Below are 25,849 nucleotides of genomic sequence, written 5' to 3'. Positions count from 1 at the left end.
TTCAAGATCCTTCAGCTCATAAAACTTCCTGTGAGGAGTAACTGCAATGTCAGCTTAATAGAAACTTGCATCACATTTTTGCTAATGAGTCAGACACTGCTCATGGGGGCTTAGAAGCCAAGATGGTTTACTCCTGGAAATCCTTTAATGCATAGACATATAACCCATATCATGTGGCTAGAGGGTATTTTGCATTCAGGTTATCAAACTTATTAAGGTATTGAGAACAATTCTTTAGCCAACCAAAAGAAAAGCGCTCCAGTTTGGATTGCAGCCCTGTCTCCCTCAAGACAAGAACGGAAAAATAACCATGCTTGTAACACAGCAGTGACTACTAATCCACGTTCCACGGCTGTGCATACTGCGCTCACTTGCAATGTTAACATTTCAGCACCTCAACACTTATCTAATTTTATCATAAATGATAGCTTAGACATGTCTTGCACTCATATTCTGACCAACCTGACAATATCAGGATAATATATCATTACTTTATGGCCGTGAAAAAAAAAGGGGAAATTAAACAAAAGCAGAGCATTTCTTGTACACTAAAACCAAATCACCATTTTTTGGAGCGAACACAAGCCAACAGAGATAGTCCTGTTCGTGTTCCTGATGACTTTATTTTCTGTCATGCTGATAGCTCACTAAAGCACCTGCCTTAAAAAAACTGACTCCCCATACTAGAAAGATGGGGGGAAGGTACAATTGCTTTACACACAGCAGATGTATTTCTGATACTTATTAGCAAGAAACTTTATCTTTGAAGAATTGCTGTGGGTGAATCAAAGATCAGCTTAGGTACTTTCTCATTTGCTCAAACCAGCTGAAGAAACAAATTAGATGGTAAGGAGTAACTGGGAAATATTACATGGTTTTGCATGTTAATGATATCTAGCTAGAGAATCTGTGTGAAATGGCTCCTGGCTTGACACAGATTCACACACCATTTATGGTTGCAGTAAGATGCTGAAAACACAGAGGCTGACAGCTACACCTGTTCCCATTAGCTGCTCTGCCCAGCCAGTCCTGTCCCCACTAGCCATTTGGCAAGGCCACGCCAAGATCCCCCGGCTTCAGGGCTGAGTGAGGCCACTCACAGCTCCGCTCGCCCTGAGTGAGGCTCTCCCACACGGAACAGTCTGCAGGCTCAGAGCCCTGTTTAGACAGTTGAATTTAAAAAAAAAAAAAAAATCTGCATTTTCAAAGGTGCTAAGCGCTCACTTCTGTCGCTGCCTCTCAGCCAAGACCAGCAGCATTTGGTTAGTCATCCACATGTTCATTATCTTTGGTGCTTTTTCCCACTTCAGCTTTTCATGATTTGAACTATGCATCTCATCCAAGTTTATGCAGCACTTTATTATAATAAATAATAATTATGCCTGGAGGGTGAAAGTAAGCACAAAAAGGATTAGTTTTTAGACAGTGTTTTCCAGGAAGATGCTAGGTAAGAAAAGCACTGACAAAATGTTACTATGCTGTTGTAATCTTAAATGGACTATTTACAGAAGGGGCTTGGATAGATGAGCATAAAACTCTTTTAATCACACGGAGAGTCAAGCTGTTTGTGAGTCTTCTGTCAGCTTGATCCCTGCTATGGCTAAGGGAGCTTCTCTCTGAAGATGCTGGGCATGTTTGCTTTCAGTTACCTATGGTAAATCTTACATAGTTGGAGCAGCACTTTATGAAAACAGTGCAGCATTCCAAAAATAGCAAGCCGATTTTGTGCAGCACTCCATTAAAGTTTCCTAAGTCATTGCTATCACGGACAGTAGTTTTTGCACAATGAAACAAAAGAGATCTGCTCTGTATTTTAAACAGCATTTTTTTTTTCTGCTTGTTAAAATGCCTACTACTACTTGATAAATGTGTTTTACTGATGTGCAATTTCTTTTTTCAAGAAACATACTTGCACAAATAAGAGCCAATCTTCCACCCCTCGCCCCCTGTGTTTTCCTTTATGGACTATGACCGTGGCTGTGGCTTTCACAGAAAGCCCTCTGCCACATACACAGCCTGGTCCCTGTTCCCAGCCTCTAGCACAGGACAAGCCGCACTCTACCTGTGCAAGCAGCTGGACCTGAGCAAGCTGCAACAGAAAGCTCTGCGCTCAAGCTGATATAGTAAGTCTCAACAGGCTCACAGAGAGTTTGGATCAAAATGCATATCATCCTCCTACCTTGCAGCACAGGCAGGGAAATCACAAGCCTGGACAAAGGAAGGAAGATGAGTATTAAAAGCATGTGTGAGCAATTTTTACTCAGACAGATAAATCTACATTTTAGGGGAGCAATCAAGGCTATCACTTCCACTTAGGCAATCACTAAAATTGCTCTCTGCTTCTAAAACTCAATGGAGTGGGTCAGGTTCCACTATTTGCATTAATTTATTACCAGTACCAGCATATACATTTTAATTCAAAATATATTGACAAAGTATTTCAACCTAAAGAATTGTATGATTCTAAAAATAGATTTTTTTATTTGAAATCATCTGCACATGATGTCAAAATCTTATTAAAAGCAATTAAAATGATTATGATGAATCAATATGAGCTACACCAATGTCTAAGGTGTCAAGGCATACAGGCACATATTTTTTGTAGTCTTCTAAAAATCAGTAAATAATTAAGTCTTTCAATAAAATACCACATAGCCTTTAGGATAACACGTGTGATTTACGAAAAATATCCTCATACATTTCAGAACGGAGGCTTGGCAGCTTGACTAAAAACTAAAAACAAAATGACTTAAGTAATTTCTACATTTCTACATAGACAAAAGGACAACATTCTCCGCAGAGCAAATATGTACGACAGTGTGGTGACTGGAGACAGGAAACATGCCTGTGGTTTGGTTTACTTCCAAGGTTTTTTGTTTTGTATTAACAAACAGCTGCAAGGTGTTTACTTTGAAAATTTAGCACAAAGACAAAATTCTCTACTGGTATAAATTCGTATCACACATTTCAGATGTATTTTGCCTATTTTCACCACAAAAGAATTTAGCACAAGTTCTTTAAACCCTACTGCAATGCACTTTCAGTGTGGGTGTTCTCCAGCCCTGCTTATTAGAGATCAACAAGTCCAAGAGGTTTTAACGGGGGAAAAAGTTTAGGAGTGGGCATATTCAGAAGTCATATTCATGTAGAAGTCGATAAAATCTTTTCTGGCCTTTGCAAGAATTGATCCTCTGTTCCCCACTGCATATCCCATTCACTTTTACTGAGTAACATAATAGCAGCACTTTGAGTTGCACTGCCATTACAGGTGCACCATTCCGGACGTTATTTACCTAGACAAACATTTATTGGTTCCTTCTCTTTCCTTGTCACAAAAAAGTGACCTTTGGGGGGAGGGGAAGAGAAGGATGAGCAGAGGCCAAAGAAAAGCCCAGAACTTAACACCCCATCTCACCATCACTTAGTAGTGCAGTTCTGCATCACAGTTTTATGGGCTTTCTGGAGCTTCTTGTGGCTTACAAGGAGTCTGGAGGCAGAGGTCTCCTTTGCCAGTTCCACATTGGCTCTTTCCCACTCATTCCCAGGGGCACGAGTGGGAGCACTCTGGGATCCCAGCTTTGCCCATGCCCCCTAGAAGCATCCAGCGTTATTTTAGTGGACTGATGGGATGAGGTTTTTGTCTTACCTTAATTTTTTGTGAAGCAGCTATCACATTTGGGACGTTTAAAGACTTAGTTCAACTCAACTGATTTTGAGTTACCTCAGGGACAAAATTAGCCCTTCTTGCAAAAGTATATTTCAAATGTCTTCTTGCAAACTAAACTACCAGGGTTCAATCAATGCAGGTCAAGTAATTGCCAGAAATTCTGGGTTAGTGAAAACAGCCAGCACATGCTGCAGATCTCTGCAGTAACAGGTCTTTTCAAACTAAGGTGCACTGAGGTGAAAAGCTTGGTGTGGGAATCTTTAGAAATCCCTCCTGGCCTATCATTTATGGCTGTTAGTGAGCTCGTGCATAAATATCTGCCTGCCCTATTGTCTGCACCTACATGTTACACAAGGCTGTAGAAAGGCACTTGTATGACTGAATCGTTTTAATAGGGAAACAGCAGTTTCTACGTGACTGCTCAAAAGTTTATTGCCTGCCAGTCACCTCACACAATTATCAGGTAATACCAGGTGGGCTGCTCATGGTCTCTCAAAGTCTTCTTGCTCAACACTTATCCTCCTTTTGCCTCTGATTTTCCCATTCTTCAAGAAATGATTCAGCAAGGCTCTTCTCCTCAACTCATGCCACATGGGTATAATCTACACCTAGGCAGCAATGACTTCAGAAAAACAAACGCATTCAAAACAGTGAAAGACTTAAAAAATCTGGCCAGGGAAAACAAATGTAAATTCTATCAGCTAATAATTTGGGGGACCTTTTGTATGATTCCCCCCTTTCAGGAGAAAACTTACTGATTATAAACAAAATAATTACGTATAAACTGACCTACAAATGCTGCAAGTACCGTTGCTAAAAGATAAGCTTCATCCTCACACAAGCTGCAGCTCCCATTGAAGCCTATGGCTGCTCAGCCTTGACTGCAAACCCACAGCTGAGGACTCTGGTGTAAACTGAAGAGTCCACTGAAGACTTCAGTGGAGGATCTGGCCAGCCCTTGCATTGGCTTAAGCTCTTAATGACCACTTCCGGGACCATGTCGGGATGACCGACATGGGCTCTGAAGCTGCAGGACCCCATGGAAGACAGGATTGTCACTTCACTGCACCTGTCCCCAGCTGTAACAGGAACAAATCTGTCTTTCGTTTGCCTCAAGGGCTTTAAATCATATTTTGATACTAGTACTACAGTACATGAATTATCCTATTACAGTGAAGGGATTACTTGATATGCCTGCCGTGGCCAGCTATTGCATGAGTAATGACCCAGATTCCTTATGAACAGCCAGAAGACAAATTAGTTTCAGCCACATGCACCTGTTTACTCCCTTAAAACTAACTGCCTTCATATTCAATGAATCTCTGTGCAGAGCTCCTCAGACAGGCTAGTCAGAGCCTTCTCATCCACCAGCGATCTGAGCTGGGGCAAAAGCTGTTACAGGGTTCCCCACATCCCTGCACCTGATGGTAATTACTTCACACAAGTGAGAAGTGGGCACAGGCAAGCTGGCTGCAGGGAAGGGGAGCCTGGAGAGTGGGGAAGCACAAGAGCCTTTTACTTGATAGCATTTTTCTTCCACCTTTATTGGACTGTTTGATTTACCGGAAGAGTTTGACTGTATCTGATTAGTGACTTCCTTGTAAAAATGCACATCACACTTGACACACCACACGCCGAGAAACCTGTTCTGCTCTTGGACAGCAAAACTGAGGGGAATGCGTGTGATGTCGCTCTTAATCAGATGTGCTCAGGGGCAGACCAAGTTTCCGGAGGAGCGCTGACAAACCAGATGCACTCCAAAATCCCTATCTTGGACACAAGAAACGGAAAGAAAGTGGGTGAAAACACCTCAGCTGCAATTATTCATTCAGATGAGGATCTTCACCATGAGAGGCTTTTCTGCATTTAATGAATAATCCTAGTATGAAAACCCAGGATGCCCTTAGGATGTGCTTAGATACCTAGACCCACCAAATGCAATCTACGTTCAAAATATTGGCTCCCTACAGAGGGCATGGGATCCAAACCAGCATGCTCGTGTTAGTGCATATAGCCACGTTGAGCTGGGTGACAGGAAATGCTGAACAAGGGTGCATCAGCAGGTGACATGCAAAAATAATCCTGGCAACAGACGCAGGTTTTCCCCTGCCAGGTAAGTACTATTACCATTGAGCTACAGAGCCCAGCTCCCTCCTGTGAATGTAAACTTTTTGGCCCCAGGAATATTTCATGCCTTTCTGCATAGTGGCCCAGCTTCAAGTGTGGGAGAGAGAAGAAAGCCTCCACTCCTCCTGATATGCACTGGCTTATTAGTTGCATCACTTTTCTGGGATACGGACAATTAGCTATCTGATGAGGAGGCAGAGAACTGAACCCAGGTGACCCGTTTCCATCTAAAGCATGCTAACTTCTAGGCAAGCAGTTTCTCAAAGAGCAGTGGTGGTTTGTGGGGCCCTTCAGGAGCAGGCTAGAAATGACCTAGCATAGCTTACGCGAAGTTTGCTAGACGGCACCGACCTCGGTTGCAACACTAACCAGGTCTCTCCTCACCAAAATACCCCATGGACTAGATTCCCTCCCACCTCAGCTCTGCTGTTGTGTATTTGGAAACCACTGCCCTAAACAAATCTCTAAAAAACACTCCAGAAAAGTGGACTGAGCCAGTTAAAAGAGCAACATTTGCAACTGCTTTTGTAAACGGCTGTTAAACTGCTGTTTAACCTGACAGGGCAGGTTAAAAAGCGTCTGAGGACTACTGGATCAACTACTGGATCAAGCTTCTCAGCAGTTTGGTTTTCTGACACAGACCTGTTTAACGTTGTCAACAGACATGCTGTACTGCAATGTGCAAAAGCACAGCTCTAGGTATTTGTGGAGCTTTCTTGTTAGTAGGAAAATTAGACGTCTAAAGAATGGAGGCCCTTGGGAGGTCTGCCAGCTACTGAAATGATGCTTTTTGAGTCACAGGTTTTAGATTCAGGCAACTAAAATCGTCCCACGTCTTGCTCTTGGGGTTCATTATCCTTTATTGGATCTAGCCCCTGGTACTCAAACACTTAAGACACGAGCACAAAAGAAATCTTAAGATGGATTGTTATACCTGTGGTGTGACTAAAGCTCCTCCCAAGCAGTTTTGTGTGCCATGAGGAAGCAATGCTGTATTAGTCAGGAGAGTGCAATGCGTGTTTAATCCTGGCCCTTGTCAGGGGTGAGAGCACCAAAGGCCGCACATCAGCCTGCACATCATTAGAGGCTTTCTGCTTGTTTACACAAGATAAACGACCACTAGCAACACTGACTGAGTCGGTCCTGTGATTTCCTCAGGTATGCCACTGTCTAAACTGCTTGGCCAGACTGTCATTTGGCGGAGATTTTATTGTCTAAAATCAGGGATACACAATGGCTGGACAAAGGCTGCATTTTGCCAAACCTCAAGGCCTAATCCAGAAAGCCCCCCAAAGGGCTTAATCCAAAAGTACATGTAGACAGCGAGATATCTGGATAACTCGAGCTCTGAACTCATCCTGATGAGAAGTGCCCCATGCTGCTTTTGTCTTAAAACTGTCACAACTCTACCCAAAGCAGAATCGGCTTAAAGGGCTAGTGTTAAACTATCAGTCATTTATTGTAAAATTAATCCCTCATTTAAACTTCAATCCCTCCAAAACCCTGCTTCCAAGCCTTCCTTCTTTCTACTTCTAGTCCTTTCCTTTTAATAAAAAGGAGAGCATATCTCTAAGTCTGAGAGCCTCAGCTCATTTCAATCTCCAGATGTACAAACATCACTATAAGCCAGTTTGTATGTAATAAATGAAGAACTGATGTGTTTTATCAAAAACAAACATATGCACATATACACACACATGCTCACACACAAAACAAAACAAAAAAACACAGCAGGAGGACAGGAATGCCAATCTCCGAGTTAAAAGGCCCTTTGAGACCTCAAAAAGTTCACTTTGTTCCTTGTTAACAGTTAATAAAATTTTATCCCCAGCTATTACTACATAAAAATAGCTTTTACGTTCAAGTACATGGTTTAAGGAAACAACTCCAGTGTCATAATTAACTTAAATGAAGCATGAATTAGAAATAGTATCAAAATCACAACTTGCACCATATTACTATAAGTTATTTTAATTATGTGCCGTTACATGAAAAGGAAGAGCACTTTGATACAAAATATTTTCGTCTTTTTAACATTTTCCAGTATTTTTATGCAAATTCTGCATTTCCTTGCCTTATATATAGAAACTTGACATACTGAGAGGAGAAATCTGAGAAAATTCTGATACAGAGACTCATGCCCATGCAGATTAAAGAGAAAATGTTACGTCATCGAAACTTTTCACGAAACGGAAAATTTCAGGAAAAAAACTGATCAGAAATGTTGAGGTTAAATAAGCATAATTTAAAAATTCAACCCAGAAGTGAAGGACATTTCATTTGCTTCACTGGCTGAGTCTTTAGGAACAAGATTTTCTCTCCATCTTGATAACTAGGAACTTAATTTCTAATGAAATTGTGACTTTTATAACCAGATGACTCCTGGAGCAGGAGCATTAACGGAAAAAGCTACCAAATATCACAGGTCAAGGTAAAATTGAAAGCACTGCTAGTAGTTAAATCTTCCCGTTGGGAAATCCTATTTTATGTTCTTTGCGCCTTTTCTGTCTTTCCTGAAAAGGCTCTTCTATATTCTCTTCTATATTCTTGAGTATATTTGAAGTCTCTTGGACAAGAGACTCTAAAACTGTGAATGCAGAATACAAGGCTACCTCTCGCGTGCCGCTAGCTTGGTTTTTACCTGGGGAAACGCTTTGGCAATATTGGCAGCCATTAAACTTTTTGTGAGAAATCGCGAGCCCCGCAGCTTCGGAAGACTGCCCCCGTGAGCCCTCTCCCACCGCACGCGTCCTCCTACGGCAAACTAAGGAGACTGAGAGCCTTAGTCACTTGTGACCATGCCACTTGGGTGGCCAAGGGCGCTGGACAAGGGGGATTTAGAGGTGTTTTTTCAGCTGCGCACCTGCGCGTTAACTACCCTGACACAATTTTGCAACAGCACCAGTCGCCCGGGGAGGAGGCCAGATTAAGTAATTCTCTCTATGGGGCTTCCCCACTCCTGGCAGTTCGGGGTACAGTAGCATTTTTGATACCTCATTCAGGCCACGACAGTATCTTACTCCATCGCTATTACTTACAGTATGAGACGTTCGTCCCATAGCTGTTCCGCGGTGGCAGCTGGCCCTAGGTGGCCCTTTCTGCGTCCGCAGAGGCGCAGGGGGCGGCGCAGGGGCGAGCGCCCCTCAGCCCCGCTCCGCAGGCACCTCCGTTTCACAAACGGGGCACCGGGGCGGCTGCTGGGAGGGAGCAGCACCAACCACGTCTGCCTTAGAGGCCTTAAACCTTCCCTCATCTCCCCCAGCGCCATTTTTAAAGTGACTCGTCACCCGCTTAGCCTCACCCTTCACCTTCCATTTTGCAGTCGCCGAAGGACTGCCCCCTCCCCAAAGGCGATGACTTCATTTTAAACGAAATGAGCTGGGGACAGTGTTTTGCCAAACTGCCTCCTGCCCTGGTTGTGAGCCCCTCTCCCTCCACGCCACCACTAGTAGTTGTATATAACCACTTTGGAGGTAAAAACCCACACTGACTATACATGTAACGCACACACGCGTGCGCACACAAAATGGCAGGCATCATCAGGCAGGCATCACAAGCCCCGTCAGATTTAGCTGCCAGGGTGCGAGGGATTTCGCTGCACGATTTCATGGCTGTGCCTGGGGCGAGGAGGCACACGCGGGGGGCATGGCTGCCCCCAGCCGGGCGGGCGCCGGGCCCGCGGGCTGCTGGCGGCCCCAGCCGAGGGCTCCGCTCTGCCCCGACAGATTTCATCACGGCGAATGGGGGCTGCGTGGCGATGGCAACTGCTAAGTGCTGTGTAAAAACTGGGCTAAAAGGTGATCCCTGCGCTTCAGACCTCACAGTCTTTTCCTCTGGGGCGGCGCTCAGCCGCTCGCCGGAGTCACCACCCCCCGCTGCGGCGGCCACGGGCGCAGGCAAGGCCATGGCGGTGGCACGGAGCTGCGGTGGCGGCGGGGCAGGCCCGGGGCAGGGCCTCCTTCAGCCGCAGCGGCTCAGAGCAACAGGGACGGCCCAAGCCGGCACGGCCGCGGGGCACGTGGGCCTGCGTGTTCGTCTGGGCCTCTTTTACGTGCTAAAAAAAATACTTTGGGATGCGACGGGGACGAAGGCACTCCACATTTGATGGCAGGGGGAGCAGGACAAAGCCCTCTGTAATAGCTGTGCGAGGTGTTAAGCATCCCCAAAGAAGCACGCCTGGCAAAAATTGTTCTGCTAGGCAAAATTATTCGCTGCCGTGGAAACTAGTGAAGAACAAGCAAAACGATCACAACTGAGATATGTACTTAACAAGTTAGTTATTCACAACAAACTTTTATCCCCTTCCTCTACACAATCAGATTTGTCTAAAACACCAAATACCCCTCTTGTCTGTGAAAAAGAGACAGCTAAGGCCTTCTGGCAATTTACATTTATTAAAAATCTCTATATTTTTCTTCATCTAGTCACATAGCATGGTTCATCCACATACCTTCTGACTAAAACCATGCAAACACAGTGCCCATGACTTTGGGAATACGTTGTATTTGACTAGAGCCAAGTGGAATATATTACTAGATTACACGTATGATCTTTGTTATCGGGGATATTTAGCATTTGGCATTGGACTCTTCAAAGATAACATGCCCGAATCATTTACTGTGAATTAGGAAAGGAAAGAGCAGCTTCTCCGTGAAGACTGGAACTTTCACTCTATTTACAGGAGAGGAAAAAACACCTTAGAAGTTTCTGAAATCCTCTCTTTTTTACCTTAACATCTTCAACTGTAAAATCCAAATAATACAAATAATACAAGGTTTGGGGTTGTTCTCTTAGGTATTTCCTTCTAATGTTCATTAAAGATTTCTTCAAAAAATCTTCTAAAAATGATGCTTGTTTTTTTTTAAAACAACCCTTCCTCCTAGCTTACACCAATTATATTATAAACACAATTAACACGGTAATAAAGAACAATTTCATTATCGAAATTTTAACAACTTTACTACGTAGAGAAGAATATTTATAAACGATCATGAAGACTCAGGATTACGAAAGTGTATCAATAAGTTTCAGCATGTAAAAACTGTGCAAACTTCTAAAAATATCGCTTTCAGAGATCTGGTGAGGTGTGCCTTAGGAAAAGGGAAACTGCCAGTGTCAGCAATACAGAATTTGACTGGCCCTGTGAGGGATCCTAGATTGGGAAAGAAGTCCATCTACATGGAGCAGAAACTTGGTAGCTGGTGCTCTGTCACACAAGAAAATTGTTATGAGGGACAGCAGAGCAATTTGACTTGAAACAAATCTTTAATATTACCTGCCAGTTATTCCAAGATGACAAGACCTGACACTTAAATCACCGCCTCAGCAATTTCTGTTTCAAGCCCATAATTTTTGTTGCACTCAAGTATATCATTAAGGAAGTTGCGCAGTTTTCATTAAAGGGTACTAAGAAAAAACAGGAGGAAAATTATAACTGCACAACAGGTCCACAGCCAAATATAACTAACCTAAACCCTTTGCTGATTTCATACATATTAACAGAGTTAACTATCAAACTTTTTCCTGTATCAAATATCAGCCCAGAAAAATATCAAAAGCTTACTTTTTCAATGTATTTCAAGAATAACTTTGCTTCCAAAAAGGACATCTGACGATGTGAAACAGTCCTTACATGCTTATCCATCACTACTTTGTGAGGAAAGATAAATTGTAGCAAGAAAAGGAAGAGAAGCAAAATAGGAGGCAAAAGGTAGTCTGCATATTTCATCTGTTGGAAGTAAGGGCCCAAATTCCACCATAATATCCTATGTAAATCAGAAGCAATTCCTCTGCTGTCTGCAGTTACACTCAAGTGAGAAAGGCATAACAGCAACAGCAGGGTTACACATCTGTACAACACCACCGTACTATATGCAGTCATCTCAGAATTCTTCTGCAGGCCAAATATCTGCAATTGCTGTTATGTGACCTGCATGGAATGGTAAGATTCATAAGAAAGGTTTAATTTTCTTTAAATCAAATGACATAGCTAGGGAAAAAAACATGCTTCAAAGCACACAAGATGTCCTTCAGATGTGCTTCTCTTTCAGGACTGACGAAGAGCACGACAGCACAAGAGTATCTCCTTTTTCCAGCTCGACCAATTTGTTTAATAAAAGATACTACATCTCCCTGCAAATCTTGTCTCGCTTACATCCTTATCCCACCACAGCTACAGCAACGTTACCATTAAAAAACCCAATCCTCTGAGTGCTGGAATAGCCATCTCCAGACGTCACAATGGTTTCTTTGAACAAATACCATCAAACTGCTCAAAGGTAGGTGTGCCTGAAATGGCTGCCTCCACATTTTATGAAGGTGCCCTGTATATAATCCATGGACACCTGACATATAAAGTGGTATAAAAATACAAACTGACTTGTGCTTCTAAGTATTTCCTGCCCTTTTAAACTTTGCACTTGTTCATTAATTTCAACAAATATTGAGGTGAGCCAGCTGCTGAGGTGAGAGGATTCATATAAATCCCTCACAGATGTTTGCTAACTTTGCATAGGAACTTTATTATCTACAAGTCATTAATCAACCATTAACAAGTCAGTGTTCTGGAGTCTCAGTATTAAGGTTCACTGCCAGAGGAGAATAATGAATTGCGCAGGCTGGCTGGGTCTACAAGAAAGGGAACTAAGAGCTGAGACAGCTCTGAGATAAAACATTTGGAGAAGATTAGAAAACATGAGAAGTCAGTTTATTGCTCTTTAGCTTGCCTTAAGAGAAAGCACTTCACAAGAGTTAAGCATTTACACAACAAACCAAGTGGAAAGTTCAAACTCATCCATCAGTTTAGCGATGAAGAGGAATGCATTTTGCACAGCCAAACAAGGAAGTTCAGCATAGGTGAGAATTACTGCTGCTGTGAACAATAATAAACACCACATCATCCAAAGTTACCTTTTTAGTGATAGACTTTGAAGCTACAAAATCATCTGCTCTGGTTCCCTGAGTCCTCAAACTCCACCAGATACCCTTACATGAAGGCCATAGACTTCAGTTCAAAAGAACGGCAGGGCCTAACTTGTTGCACACCACAAGCAGAGGACAGATGTGACTGAGGCAGCATCAAGCAATCCTGAAATTGCCAGAGTCAGTCCCTGCCACGGGAAGCATGCCCTTCCTGCAAAATAAGGCAACATTTCCCCTTCTTCAGTCCTCTCCATCACAAAGTTTTTGCCAACTGACTTCACAAAAAATCCTTCCACACATCAAATCTGGAAAGAATTCTAACCTGAACTCTACCAGTAAGACATATTTACACCTAAGAAAGAGTGTAAAACTATTAGGCGAAATGTTACATGTGAGCATTACCCTACTCTGTGGAGAGTAAAGCTCTCCCTTCTCCAGCTATGGCCAATCTCTGATACTTATGGAGCAGCCAATAAAACAAGAAAATGTAGAAGTGAGGAAAAATGCTCTTTTCTGAAACCTAGCAGGCAAACGACTGAAGCCTTGACATACAAGCTTTGAATATAGTTCAGTTTCGTTGTATGGAGGAGCAGGTGTTAAGACAGCTTGACGGGGAGACATTATGGACACACAGGTGTATAAACTGTAGGAAACCCTGAAGTCCAAGGGTTGAGGGATCCCATCTCTCGTGCTGTGTATTCCAGTTATTGCTACTCCCCATAGGAATAATTCATCTTTCTCTAATTTTAGAACTTCAGTTCTGAACGTGGGATCTATGCCCAAAAGGTGCTATCACAGCTATTAACATAGTTACAAATACAATGAAGAAAGAATAGTAAATGAAATACAGATATGGTAGTATAAACAATCTAAAAAATTTCAGCATTCTCATGAAGGGGTTACAAAATAGCTATTCATCTTCTTTTAGAGACCTGGAAACAAAGTCAGAGAGAGGCCACAGAGGAAACTTTAGAGCCAGGACTAGAACACATGTTCCTGGCTCTCAGTCCTATGCTCAGGCCACTCGACTACACAAAAAGGGGCAAACCCCTTTAGGAATTCATTTCTAAGTTTCCTCTTTTATGTCATAGTCAGTAAAAATGACCTGCAAGTAGTTCCAAATAATTTCTCTTTCCTATTTTGCAACACTGATGTTTTCTCAGAATACTTTCACAGGTTTCCGAAAAACTGGAATTCTGCACGATGACAAATATGAAATCCAGTATTAGTTAGATCAAACACAGAGAACTTTCCAAAGCCCACATACTGACTACTTAACACAGCACAGTGTAAGAAAAAAATATTCCTTACCAAGCTATACTTCAATTTCCCTCAATAATGTTTCTTAGTAAAGAACTCTACACAGTTGGAAGCACTAACAGACTACCAGATGGTTCACTTTTTGGTAAACATTTATATTTTGCAAGTTTAAAGTCTAAAGAACTGTAGCACAAGAAGATGAAAGTTATCTATGCAAAGTGGTTCAAGTTGTAGATCATGGGCTGGAGCTGGACAATGGAATAGCTCCACTGAAATATCAAACCATATAGTGGCTTTACATTGGGGCAGAAAGAGAGGGGATCATGGCAGAAGACGAAGACAACAAGATTGAATCCTTCATACTTACACACATTCTCATACTCAGCCCCACAAAGTGACCATGCTGGAATGCAGGGGGCTGTGACCACTGAGTCCTGGCCCACACCATTGTCCTAAACCAGCATCTGGTTCCATGCTTGAGGGACTGTACCATGCTGAGCTATGCAGCACTTTGTGACAGAAACTTAGCTCAAACTAAATAGTGAAATCCCACAATAACCACACCGAAATTAGGCCTGGCATTGCATGAGTGTACAAGGCGAAAAGTGGGAAACATGCATCTTTTTTTTTTCTGCCCATGCCATCTCTCCAGCAGACAATCACAGATAGACATAAAATAACTAGAGTTAAGCAACCCAAACGGTGCATGCCTGGCTGCAAATTGAGGAGCAGCTCTGCTGGCCCGCTTAGATCAACAGCTTAGAGTGGCAGTACAGAGGAAGAGCACAGGAACTCCCTTCTAGGAGACCAACCACAGGCTCTGCTGGATGTGTCACATCTCTCAGCAGGTGTCATAGCTGTGCAGCTACCGAGAAGTGAACAGCCCCTCCTTCTCAGCATAACTGCCTGAAGTGCGGTTTATAACCTGATGTGGACGACAACTCAAAAACAGCTCCAGTTTTGGGCTAAGAAACTGCAAAACAGTACAGCCAGTAAAACTCACTGACTCACCTTGAGACAGATCTAGACCTGTTAAGTGCTTTGACAAAGATCAAAGATGGTGCAGACTGGCGTCTTTGGGCCAAACTCTTCATTTTCTGATTGGAAAGAGAAACAAAATGAAATCATAGGTGAGATTCTGAACAATAACTGATTGCATACAGACTTGTCGCACCCAGAATCCAATTTCAGACCATAGGAAAGAGGGTGAATTATCACCAACAACAACCCTGGAGGTGGAAAATGGTTGCAAAATACCACACACTGAGAAAAACAGGAGCATGGCCAGAAAGTTAGTGATATAGAAAACAAATTGCTAATGTGTCCATACAGTGATGCCTGAGGTAATCCATACCTGCAACGAAAACCTCTCAAGCTTTTTCTCAACCGCTTTTTGGCCCCCACAAATGTATTGCATTTTAAGTATGTCAAAAATCCAGCTGGTGGGTCAAATTTCAAATACTTGATACATTTCTGTGTCAGGTCTGATACCTAAAATAAATTCAGGTCTGGATTCTACACACCTAACTTTATGTGCCTAATGGCCATATTTTTTTCTAAATCTTTGGAACTCTGAAAATGTAATGGCAGTTTCCTTCCCTATTAAGTTAACTGGAGCATTACCTCTTGTCTCTCAGTAGTCAATAGTGATATTTTTTTCCTTCCAGATCATGTATGGGACAAGATAGGAAAGCCAGAGACAAGGAAGTTCTCAGAGGGCACAGGAAAACTAGGAAGAGAATGGGAAAAAGAAAACACTCAAAGACAGGGAATATAGCAGACAAAAAAAAAAAAGCACAGGGAAGAGAGAAAAATGCCAGTAGTCATCAAGGGAGCGTGGATTCCCATGGAGTGATACTACAATAAAAATACTGAGCAAACAACATTGTTTTACCCAGAGATAGAAGTTTTCAAAAGCACCCATGGGACACAGAAACACACATTTCCTTGAAAACCAGTGCATTCACCACTGCTTTCTCTCCCTCCTGCAGCCAGAAACAGGGAAAAGGAGTCCAGTCCCTAACTTTGGAGCTGCTCTCCAGCAACTGGTTGTGCAACCTGCTGGAAAGGTGGATGACCTCCTCTCTCACAGACCCTCCACCGGGATAATGGTTATTATGCTATTTAGCTCAGATATTTTTCAGAATATACTGGTGAACAAAAGGACTGGGGTTGAACTCCTTTTGACACCTGGCCATGACAGTATCCAGCGCTAGAGCTGTCACTGCACTAGCCTGGTAACCACTGAGAAAATACAAACAAATGAACCCCTTGACTGTCATAAAAGGACTGATTTCTGCCAATCACAAAGCAAGATTTTCTCCCTTTCTACTAAAAATAACCACTGAATGCAGGGAACATGTATGTTAGGGAAGAACTGATTCTTCTGCCAATTTATATTCCGGATGTGGCACAAATCTTGTTTGGGCAGGTGCACAGTATGCACCACTTTGGAAAAAGAAATTATACAGTACTACATGTTTTATTTGCTTTTGACAAGTGTGTACCAGAGTGCACTTGTTACTGCGGGTTTTTTTGGTTTTCTTTTTTTTTTTTTTTTGCTTCTCTCTTTATTTCTGAGGGAAGAGCATGCTTGTTTATTTTGTCAGATCCTCAGTTACATCTGTGGTACAATGACTTATAAATGCAGCCGTGTAATTTGAATTTGCCTTTAAAAGCTATCCCCTCCTTCCTCTTTCTTCCATCAAAAATAACCTTATCAAGATTGATAAATCAGGGCTGGGACCATTTAGATGTCTTCTATCCAATCTGAAATTAACTGGATAATAACAGATTGATAACTAAAGCAGACGCCATTTTTTCACAGTTTTCAGCAAGAAAGGAAAGAAAATATTCACTTTGCTGAAATTTTCTAGTGAACAGAATCAGTTTGTTTTAGTATTGGCAAATCTGAGAAGCGTTTAACCATTTTAAAAAGCAGTAAATCTACTAATACAAATACAAAGAGCGACCTGTGTAACAACGTAGTCTAACATGCTACAGAAGGCAGGCTGCAGATTTCACCCAACTGGCAGTTTCTATACAAGCTTATATAAAGCATCAACTCTCAATTAAAAATTTGTTGCTGGTCTCATTATTGGGTAGGTGGCTTTCAGGGGTGGTTAAAACGAGACATGTCAATTCTTGTGAATACAATGGAGGTTTGGTTATATTTTCAAAGAGATCTTAAATCCTTTGACCGCTCAGGTCTGAAAAGAAAGCCACTGAAGAACAAAAAAAAAAATGGAGCATTTTTAAATCTCTCTCAATTAGGACAACTTTTTCCATTCTTGGTTGGCAACTTTTTTCATTCTTGGGTTAGCAGCGCTGAATAGTGCCTGTGGCAGTGAGATTCTGGGCTTGACTTAAATATTCAAGGACTAAGACAAAGAGGACTACAGCAAGTTTAATGAGACGTCAAATGACTAGCACAGAATCGTAGAATAACTCAGGTTGGAGGGAACCTCTGGAGGTCTCTGGCCCAACCCCTTGCTCAGAGCCAGGCTGCCGCTCAGGGTCATCTCCAGTCAAGGTCTGCATATCTGCAAGAATGGAGACTCCACAGCCTCTCTGGGCAACCTGTTGATACAGATCTAAACTATTAAACAAAGCTTACAAAAAGAGAGCCTTAAAACATATAAAGATCATTGATGAGGTTTGGAAAGGAGAATTTTAATATCAAAATCCAAGTGAGTCAGATCAGCTCTATGCAAATAAAAATCTCATACAGAGATATGGACTAGAGATATAGATAGGATAAGAGGTTTTTTGCTTTTATTTTGTCACGTATAGAGTTGGAGAAGAGAAAATAAGAGGCAACCATGACGACTGGAATTGATCCAATTTCAGATGGAATAGGACAAATTCCTCTTTAGCTAAGGTGGACCCTCATGTCTGCTATCCTTAGTTTCACTGCAAGGACATCACCCCTGGCAGCATGGAGAAGACCAGATATATCCTGGACAGCTGCAGTAAAAGCAGATGTTTGGGAGCAAAAGGAGATGCAATGATCAATTATTTAAGCATGGGACACACAGAAGTAGCTTTCAACATGTGCCCCACATCATAACCTCCTATTTTTTGTGTAATTATAAGAAAGGTCAACAAAGAGAAATCCTTGTACTTGCAGGCTGAGTCACATCCATGTGAAACGTATCATAAAATCAGTATCCATATTGAATGTTTACAGTGTGCCAATGTAAAGACAATAATCTTGTATCAGGTAGAAGAAATTGGAGTCATCTTCGTCTTCCTTGCTTTCCAAGTGTCGGGTTCCCCCCTGCCCGCACTTCAGGTTTGACTTCATACTTTCTGCAATTCTGATGATGGTTGTCTTGATTTCTTTTTTATCAGAAACAAATCTGCAGCATAAAGTTTTGCTCTTGCAGTTGTTGAACTGATGGTATACTTTAGTATTTGGCTAGTTTCTCATCTGGTAAAAATAGACATAGTGCTAAAGACTTCAAAAGAATGCATCTACACCAGATAATGATCGGACTTACACTTTCAAATGCTGCTTTGTAAACTGTGACGGTAAGCGTTCTATGAACAAGTCAGCCCATCATGCTGAGAACAGTAACCTTGCAAACCATCACTGAAATTATGCTGCCTATACCCGTGAATCAGAACTCTAATGGAGAGCTGGATTACAGTAAAACTTCCACAAGTGTCTCGCAAGCCATTGGCTATAGGAAGAAATTATTTCTGAATGCCAGCATTGAACTAATTTTGGTTAATAGTTGAAGTGGATACTGCCATTAAATGCATCTATATAAACAAATGTATTGCTGAGTTATGATCTTAATCCCCTTTCTGTGAAAAAGATAACATACAACAGCATCTAAGTAATGTCTTCAAAAAAAATCGAACTGAAGATAAAGCACTCTTGTTATTTGTGCATATCACTTAACTATACTATGCTTGGAAAGGCAGAATACAAGTAAAGAACTCATTAAAAGATTGCGGGTACTTACTATTTCTTTTGTGATGAAAAATAACTAAAATTCCAGATGTAAATGGTACTGTGCTTATAATGTTTTACAAGCATCCATAGAAGCAAAAATCTGTGCAATAAGTAGACACCCTACTGCAATTACTGCAAAGGTGCATGAGGTAGAAGCAGGCTGGCTAATGGAGGCACCCTGCTGCGCTTCCCCAGGAGCACTGTGCCTAGACTGCCAGGTTATTGTGCTTGACCGATGCTACAGACACGTGCAGGAGCATTTTCCCTCAACCAACTTCAGACTTGCACACCTGAGTTATTTGCTCTATGCTCCTTTTATAGCCAACAGAGAGCAATGGACACATTGAGTGCACAGTTCATCTATCTGAATCCCATCCTTGCTGTCTGAAGAAAGCACAGGGAAGAGACAAACTTATAAGCCTAATAACATATGGAACAATTTTCTTCTTAGTGAATGGTTTGAGCCTAGAGTGAGAAAACTGTATTACTTGATGGCCATTCAGAGATTCATACATGAAATAGCTGAAAAAAAGTAATCAGTTCCTAACAGGTGAATGCAGCAGAAATGCCATCTCAGCAATGTGCTGACACCCTTGCTAAAAGCCTCCCCAAAGACGAAAGGATTTCAGGCCCCTGATTTACAGGCTTGCCCCAGAAGTGGGTCAAGGCTGAGACATGTGCCTGGGTTGTTTAACTGGGTGACAGGGACACCACTCAGACATACCAATACCTTTGAGCCGAGGATTTCACTGAAGCAGCTAAGCTCTCTCCCTCACTGCCTTATTTTTTTAATAAAAGGAAGTCTGATTTTAACAAAGCCTACTCTATAAAAGTATCTAAGTTAATAACCATGAGGGATTTAATACATGCAAACTCCGTTCTTGTTGTCGGAGCAACAAAACATATCTGTGACACAGATTTCTGGTTTAGCTAGCCATGAACCAAAGCGCAGAACACAAACCTTTACAGAAATCGGCATGGCAAAGTTCAACTAACTGCTTTACCAGCAATTAAAAAAAAACATATCAATTCTCATCACCTAACAGCTAATTTTCCAAGACAATTGTGCATTACTCTTTCCCATGTTATCACTAGGCTACCTACAACAAGAGGCAATAAATCCTTTTTTCCTACATGCTATTATCTCATGTTTGTTAGACGTACGGTGTGTAATTGTTTAAAAACACTAGAAATAATAAGAATCTCTTATTCTTTGATAGAGCAAGAAGTGGCCCTATATTGACCTATAACATTCTTGAGCCCTTACAAACAGGGTGAGAAGACGGCTGCATTTGAACCGCTGGTTCACACAGCAGAGCATGTGTCTGTGTGCCTTAGAGATACCTAGGTCCCACAGCAAGCCTACTTACCTTAAAGGCCAAGCAGGTGACAAAACTATGTACTTTACGTTTATCCTGGCAGAATACTTTTACTTACCAGGACTTCCCTAAAAAGAAAGCCATTTTTGGATGGATAGCCAAGGAGAAAACAATTACAGGGGCACACAAGGAAAGAGCTACCAACAGAGTGGAAGAAAAAACATGTAATCATGAAACAACAGCTGCTAGGGAGCACAGCAAGGACAGAGACTAAAGGCTAACTCAGAGCAGAAAGAAAAGCTGATGAAAGAAACTATACGTCAAAGATGTTCTACCAGCTCTCTCCCAAAGGTTACAAATTCTTTGGAAGCCCTGACGTGTGAGAAAGATCTCACCCATTGACACTGAAAGTTGGAGCAATGGAAGGTTACCAAGCACGTGGAGGAGGGAAGTGGAGAACATTAAGCCTGTGGGTCCTTGTGCCAGCTGCACCGCATCCACAATGCTCAGACCAGCAATGCTGGTTGTGGCGGCTTCGATGGAGTCAAAGGGTCCTTTCAACCTCACACAAAGCAGGAACGGCAACACATGGACGGAGCCCTGCTCGGCTTTCTGCACAGCAGGGCTGTCCCAGAAGCAGTTTGCAGGGGACAGAGAGAGCAGTCTTCACTGGTATCCACCACACACGGATGCTTCAAGCAGCATTAAGTCTTAAGCATCAAGACAACAATTTGACATATGCAGTTCATGACTACCAGATCCCATATCACGTGCTAAGTTCCTGCCTTTCCTACTGCCACCATGAGGTACCAAAAAAAACAAGATCAGGAGACTTATGAACTAGAATACATTATTTTATGCATAACTTCCAGGTTCTCTCACGGACAGACAGAGGAGGGATTGCTAATTCTGGATCTTAATTAAAGCAGCATCACGAGGCCCGTTACAACAATAAGTTATCACAAGTCAGCACAGCCTGGGGAGGTGATTCCACCTTAAGGACCATTTATACGGATGCCATCATTAAAATAGGGGATCTATCAGTCCTCATCAGAGATAAAATTGCCACAGCATATGTCTGCAGGACAACAGGAATTGTCCACCACTTTGCTAAATGATGCTAGAAGTGCTCCTGGAAAGCAAAAATTCCAGGCAGTACCGGGAATGATTTCGACAGAAGCCTCCAGCTCCTCAGCCAGCATCATAGTAACAGGACAGGGACTCACAGAAAGGCACGATATCTGCTTTAAGGAGCTTAAAACATTCAAAATTAAAAAAAAAATTAATTAAAATTAAAAATAAAACCTTAAAAATAAAACCTTAAAAATAAAACATGAGATCAAGGGGTCATCAAGTACAATGGCAAACACACCTGATTCTCAACTTTGCAGAGTCAGACAGATAAAGGGATGAGGATTACGTACAACTACCTTTACTCTTCCAATACTGCTAATTTGCGTGAATCTTGGGCACTCGGTAACCTGTTCTGGAACCCAGGAACTCTCCTTTCGCTGTTTGCCTTTGTGAGCCGAAGCACAGGGAAGTGCATTTCTACATTCACGGGCTTCCACATTCTAAGTCTCAAACCACAGATACTATTTTCCTTAGTGCGCAAGAATGATGCATACTTACACAGAGGACTAGCATCTTCTCATGGACAAATGGTTAGGTTGTTATATGCATTTTATGCATTAAAAATAAAACATTGCTGAGTCTCACGAAAGTTGTAAGCAGTCACTTGAAATCTTCAAGGAGGCAGCAAAAAAACCTAACAGTGACAGCTCATGTTACCAAATATTGTTTTGTGTAAAATATTCAGCATTTATTGAACTCCTCCAAGAAGAGAGAAGTGAAACACCAGAAACTCACAAATACAGTTAAATGACTGCAGCTGCTAGTGCTGACGCAGTTACACTGGCATAAAAGATGTCTATACTGAATAGTTTGCTTTGATAAATTTGTAGAAATAACCTCTATCAGTATAATTGCTCTTGCTCACGTTACTTCAACCCATTCAGGTTGCATCAATTTACTGGTATTGGTTACTAAACTAAACAGGCAGTACAAAACTTGTGTAGGCCAACCAAGTGCAGTGACTCTGGTAAGTTCAGTAAAGCGGGGAATGTGGAATTTTCCAAAAACATTAACTAATACACTACACTTCCAGGTCACCTTTTAGCAGGGAGTCTTGAATGCCATATAAACATTTAGCAGAGAGAACCTCCCAGCGTCGGTGAGGTAGGTTGGTAGTTAGAACCACTTTGCTTGTAAAGAAAAGGAGAAGAAATGAGTCCGTGAAAATAATTGGAACGGTCACCCAAAATACAGGATGTAAGTCCTTGACAATTTCTGTCTTTTGGTCCTGTGATGTTATTGAGTAAATGATCCTGGAACTTTGCTTGGACAGCCAAGTGGAAGATAAAATAGGAGATCAGACAACCACAGAGCAATGTAACAAAGCTCACCCAAATAAACTTAATTTGAAAAAGGTATAGTCAGAATAATAAGAAGAGAGAAAGGTTCAGTGATCGCTTATCATCCCATATTTGGGGGGATTTGCATCAGAAGGTAAAACAGTGTTAAATACATATGTGGAACAATATCTTTCAACTCGCTACGCTGTGTTCTTGTTGTCACTGATATCAACATTTTGATTTCTTGTCAACATCTTCTCCCATACAGCTGCACTCAACCATTATAGGCAGTGTAATCTCCCACTGTAATAAGAAAGACTTCTTCTATTGTAAAAAATACGATGCTTTTGCATCATGTAAAAAAACAAACAACAAAAAAAAGAGATATACATGGAGTCTGCAGGACCTACGTAGTTAAAAAAAATCCCAAAATGTCACTGAGTTCCAACTCCAGGCAAAATTAGGACTAGCGCACTGCTGAACAAGCATAAAGGCGAGAATCTTCTCCCCCAGATACGACAGGGAGATGGCGTGCCAACAGACTCAAGGGAACAGCAAGAACGTGGGCAAGCAGCAGGATGTTAGGCTGATGGACAGCTGGATGTTGGTGGCTGCCCGTGTTGGCTTTGCGCGGGGTGCACAGCTCCCATCTGCTGTACGGAGCAGCCAGGCCTCACGCTGCTCCTCTGCGGGAAGATATCCACACGGACCCCCGGTGCATGTGTCTCCACACTGAGGAATTCCAAAAGGGCTGCCAGCGTCTGTAAAAAGTAATATCCCCTCTCCCTTGTCAGCACTGGCAAAAACAAGGTCTGCGTTCCTAGGATTGGGCTGTTTGGAACAGGAGCAGGAAACACAAGCGCTACTATTAATATGTGTCCTCAGAATGCTGAATCATTAAGTAGAGCTCGTAACAAAGTATTTTCAGCTTCATAGCATTTGAGCACCCCTTCTCATTTCAAGTGGGCATCTGACATTAGGACTTCGCCACGTTGCAAGGTATAAGGTACTCTGTCTTCAGCAATAATCACAGAAATGATAGAAGAAAACACAAAGCCATATATTCAGCTGCCACAGGTTAGATCACAGCACTTATCTACTCCACCACGTTGGCTGGCTAGCCAGCAGAAGGTATGCCACCACTCTGAGTGGGTGTATCACACTCCCTCCTCAGAAACCTATCCGGTACTAAGCGCAACACAATAAAAGCATGGTAGAAGTCTTGGCCAAACGCACTCCGAGGAATCACTTCAGTTATCTGAGCACTGAGAGCTGCTGCCATGAGAAGAGGTCTCCAGGCTGTGGTCAGGTCAGAGTGCCACGCACCTTGGCGGGACACAGCACACACGGACGCTTCCCACGGAAACGCACAGCCCAGCTTTCCAGCCCAAACTGCTGCTTCAGCAGGTGGAGGAAGACCAGGCTCCCGTCTGCCCCGCAGTCCCCTGGTCAGCAAACCCCAGCCCCACTCAGCAGCAGGGCTGGACACAAGCTCATCCCTCTACTACCAGGGATCCTAAATCATGTCATCAGGGTAGGACAGATTTAACAAAGGACACGGTAACCTGGCCAGTCATTCTGAACCTGCCAATGTATTTGGCACTCAATAGCATCGTACTCCTCTAAAGACAAGACGGATGCACAGATTTTAACGGCCCTGAGAGGCAAAACTCATGAGGTAGGAAGGTACGCAGCTCTACTTTGGGTAGAAAAACGCTATAGCACTTGGCTAAACTAAGGAGGAAAAAGAGTTCCTATTTTACACGGTGGGAAAAAATATGGTTTTTACAGCTCATTCGATACAGTAAAGCACATAGCAGAAGCAAGTACTTGGCCGTATGCAGAAGTGAGCATTTTGCACTTGATCTCGTGTCAGATGCTGAAAGCCTATTCTAGGCACCAAACAGATTTCACAGCCGGGTCCGAAGACGGGCTGACATGCTTTTCCTCTCTGTTGCGAAACACCCAGGGAGCGCGCGGCACTTCTCCTGCCCAAAGCGTGCATGCGAGCACCCAGCAAACCCCCCCGGCCATCCACGCAGCAAACCCTTCCCTAGCTGCCCCCGGCCACCCGCGCTGCAAACCCCCCTTAGCTCCCCGGGGCGTCGGTTCAGCACACCAGCCCGGCTCCCTCGCACGTCCCTCCAGCTCCCCAGGGCGCCCGTGCGGCAAAGCCGCCTTAATTCCCCCCGGGACACCCGGCTAGCGAAGCCCCTCAGCCCCGGTGAGCCCCCGTCCAGCGAACCCTTCCCGAGCTGCCCCGACGTCGGCGCAGCGTTGCCGGCGCCCCCAGCCCCCGGGGCACAGCCCCCCGGCGGGCGCCCCCACCCGCGGCAGCCCCCCCCGCTGCCGCCGCGCCCCTCCGCACCGGCGCCGCCGGGGTGCCCGGGGTGGCGGCGGCGGCGCTGCCTCAGCCGCGGGGGCGCCTTGCCCGCGGCGGCCTTACCTTCTTGCTGTCGGCGGCGGCGGCGAAGACCCTGCTCTCGCCGCTCAGGGAGGACGAGCGGCCCGGCCCCAGGTGCTCCTGTTGCGGGGACATCACGTCCATGCAGCCCCGCGCCGCAGCCCTGCCGCCGCGGGGACGCCCGCGCCGCCGCCGCCGCCCGCACCATGGACAGGGCGCGCCGGGCCGCGCCCCGCCCCCCGCCGGCCCCGCCCCCTTTCCCGCCGGCCCCGCCCCTCTTCCCCGCTGGTTCGCGCCTAGCTCTGCGGAGCTGGGGGGCTGTGGAGGCGGGGGGGGGGGGGAGGGAGGTGATGCGCATGCGCCGCCGGTCGAGGGCGGTTGGGCGGGGGGGCGCTCGTGTCGGGGAGGGGGCCGCGCGCGCCCCCACCCTGCGCCTGCGCGCGCGGCAGCCGGCGGGCGGGGAGGGGGCAGCGGCGGGGGGGGGCGCGGACCTGGTCGGCAGTGCTGGGGGGGGGGGCAGCGGTCTGCCCGACCCCGACGGGACCCGCAGAGGTGGGGCCTGCCCGGTCCCGAGGGGGCCCTGGCAGGACCCCCAGAGGTGGGGGGCCTCCACGGCCCCGAGGGGTCCCAGTGGGACCTCCAGAGGTGGGGCCTGCCCGGTCCCGAGGGGGCCCTGGCAGGACCCCTAGAGGTGGAAGGCCTCCATGGCCTCGAGGGGTCCCAGTGGGACCTCCAGAGGTGGGGCCTGCCCCATCTCTGCCCAAGGGGGCCCTG

At 44.1% G+C, this 25,849-nt stretch overlaps 1 protein-coding gene across 5 annotated transcripts in view; it reads right to left on the bottom strand.

Moving 5' to 3' along the window:
• ARHGAP20 (Rho GTPase activating protein 20) overlaps positions 1-25,269 on the bottom strand; it is a 64,754-nt gene extending 39,485 nt beyond the window's left edge. For 2 of the 5 annotated variants that reach the window (XM_068930297.1, XM_068930298.1), the window contains exons 1-2: positions 25,118-25,269; positions 14,987-15,072 (exon numbers count right to left, since the gene is read on the bottom strand). In XM_068930297.1, coding sequence (XP_068786398.1) covers positions 14,987-15,072; positions 25,118-25,219 — 188 coding nt within the window. In that variant the 5' untranslated portion in view covers positions 25,220-25,269. Of the gene's footprint in view, positions 1-2,179; positions 2,201-14,986; positions 15,073-15,598; positions 15,670-25,117 lie in introns of those variants that run through there. The other 3 variants (XM_009683789.2, XM_068930299.1, XM_068930300.1) reach the window with 3 other exon arrangements.
• Between the last annotated feature and the right edge of the window lie 580 nt (positions 25,270-25,849).

Source organism: Struthio camelus, chromosome 1 (assembly GCF_040807025.1).
Source record: "Struthio camelus isolate bStrCam1 chromosome 1, bStrCam1.hap1, whole genome shotgun sequence".
NCBI classification, from domain to species: Eukaryota; Metazoa; Chordata; class Aves; order Struthioniformes; family Struthionidae; genus Struthio; species Struthio camelus.
This window is presented reverse-complemented; position numbering and strand designations above follow the sequence as displayed.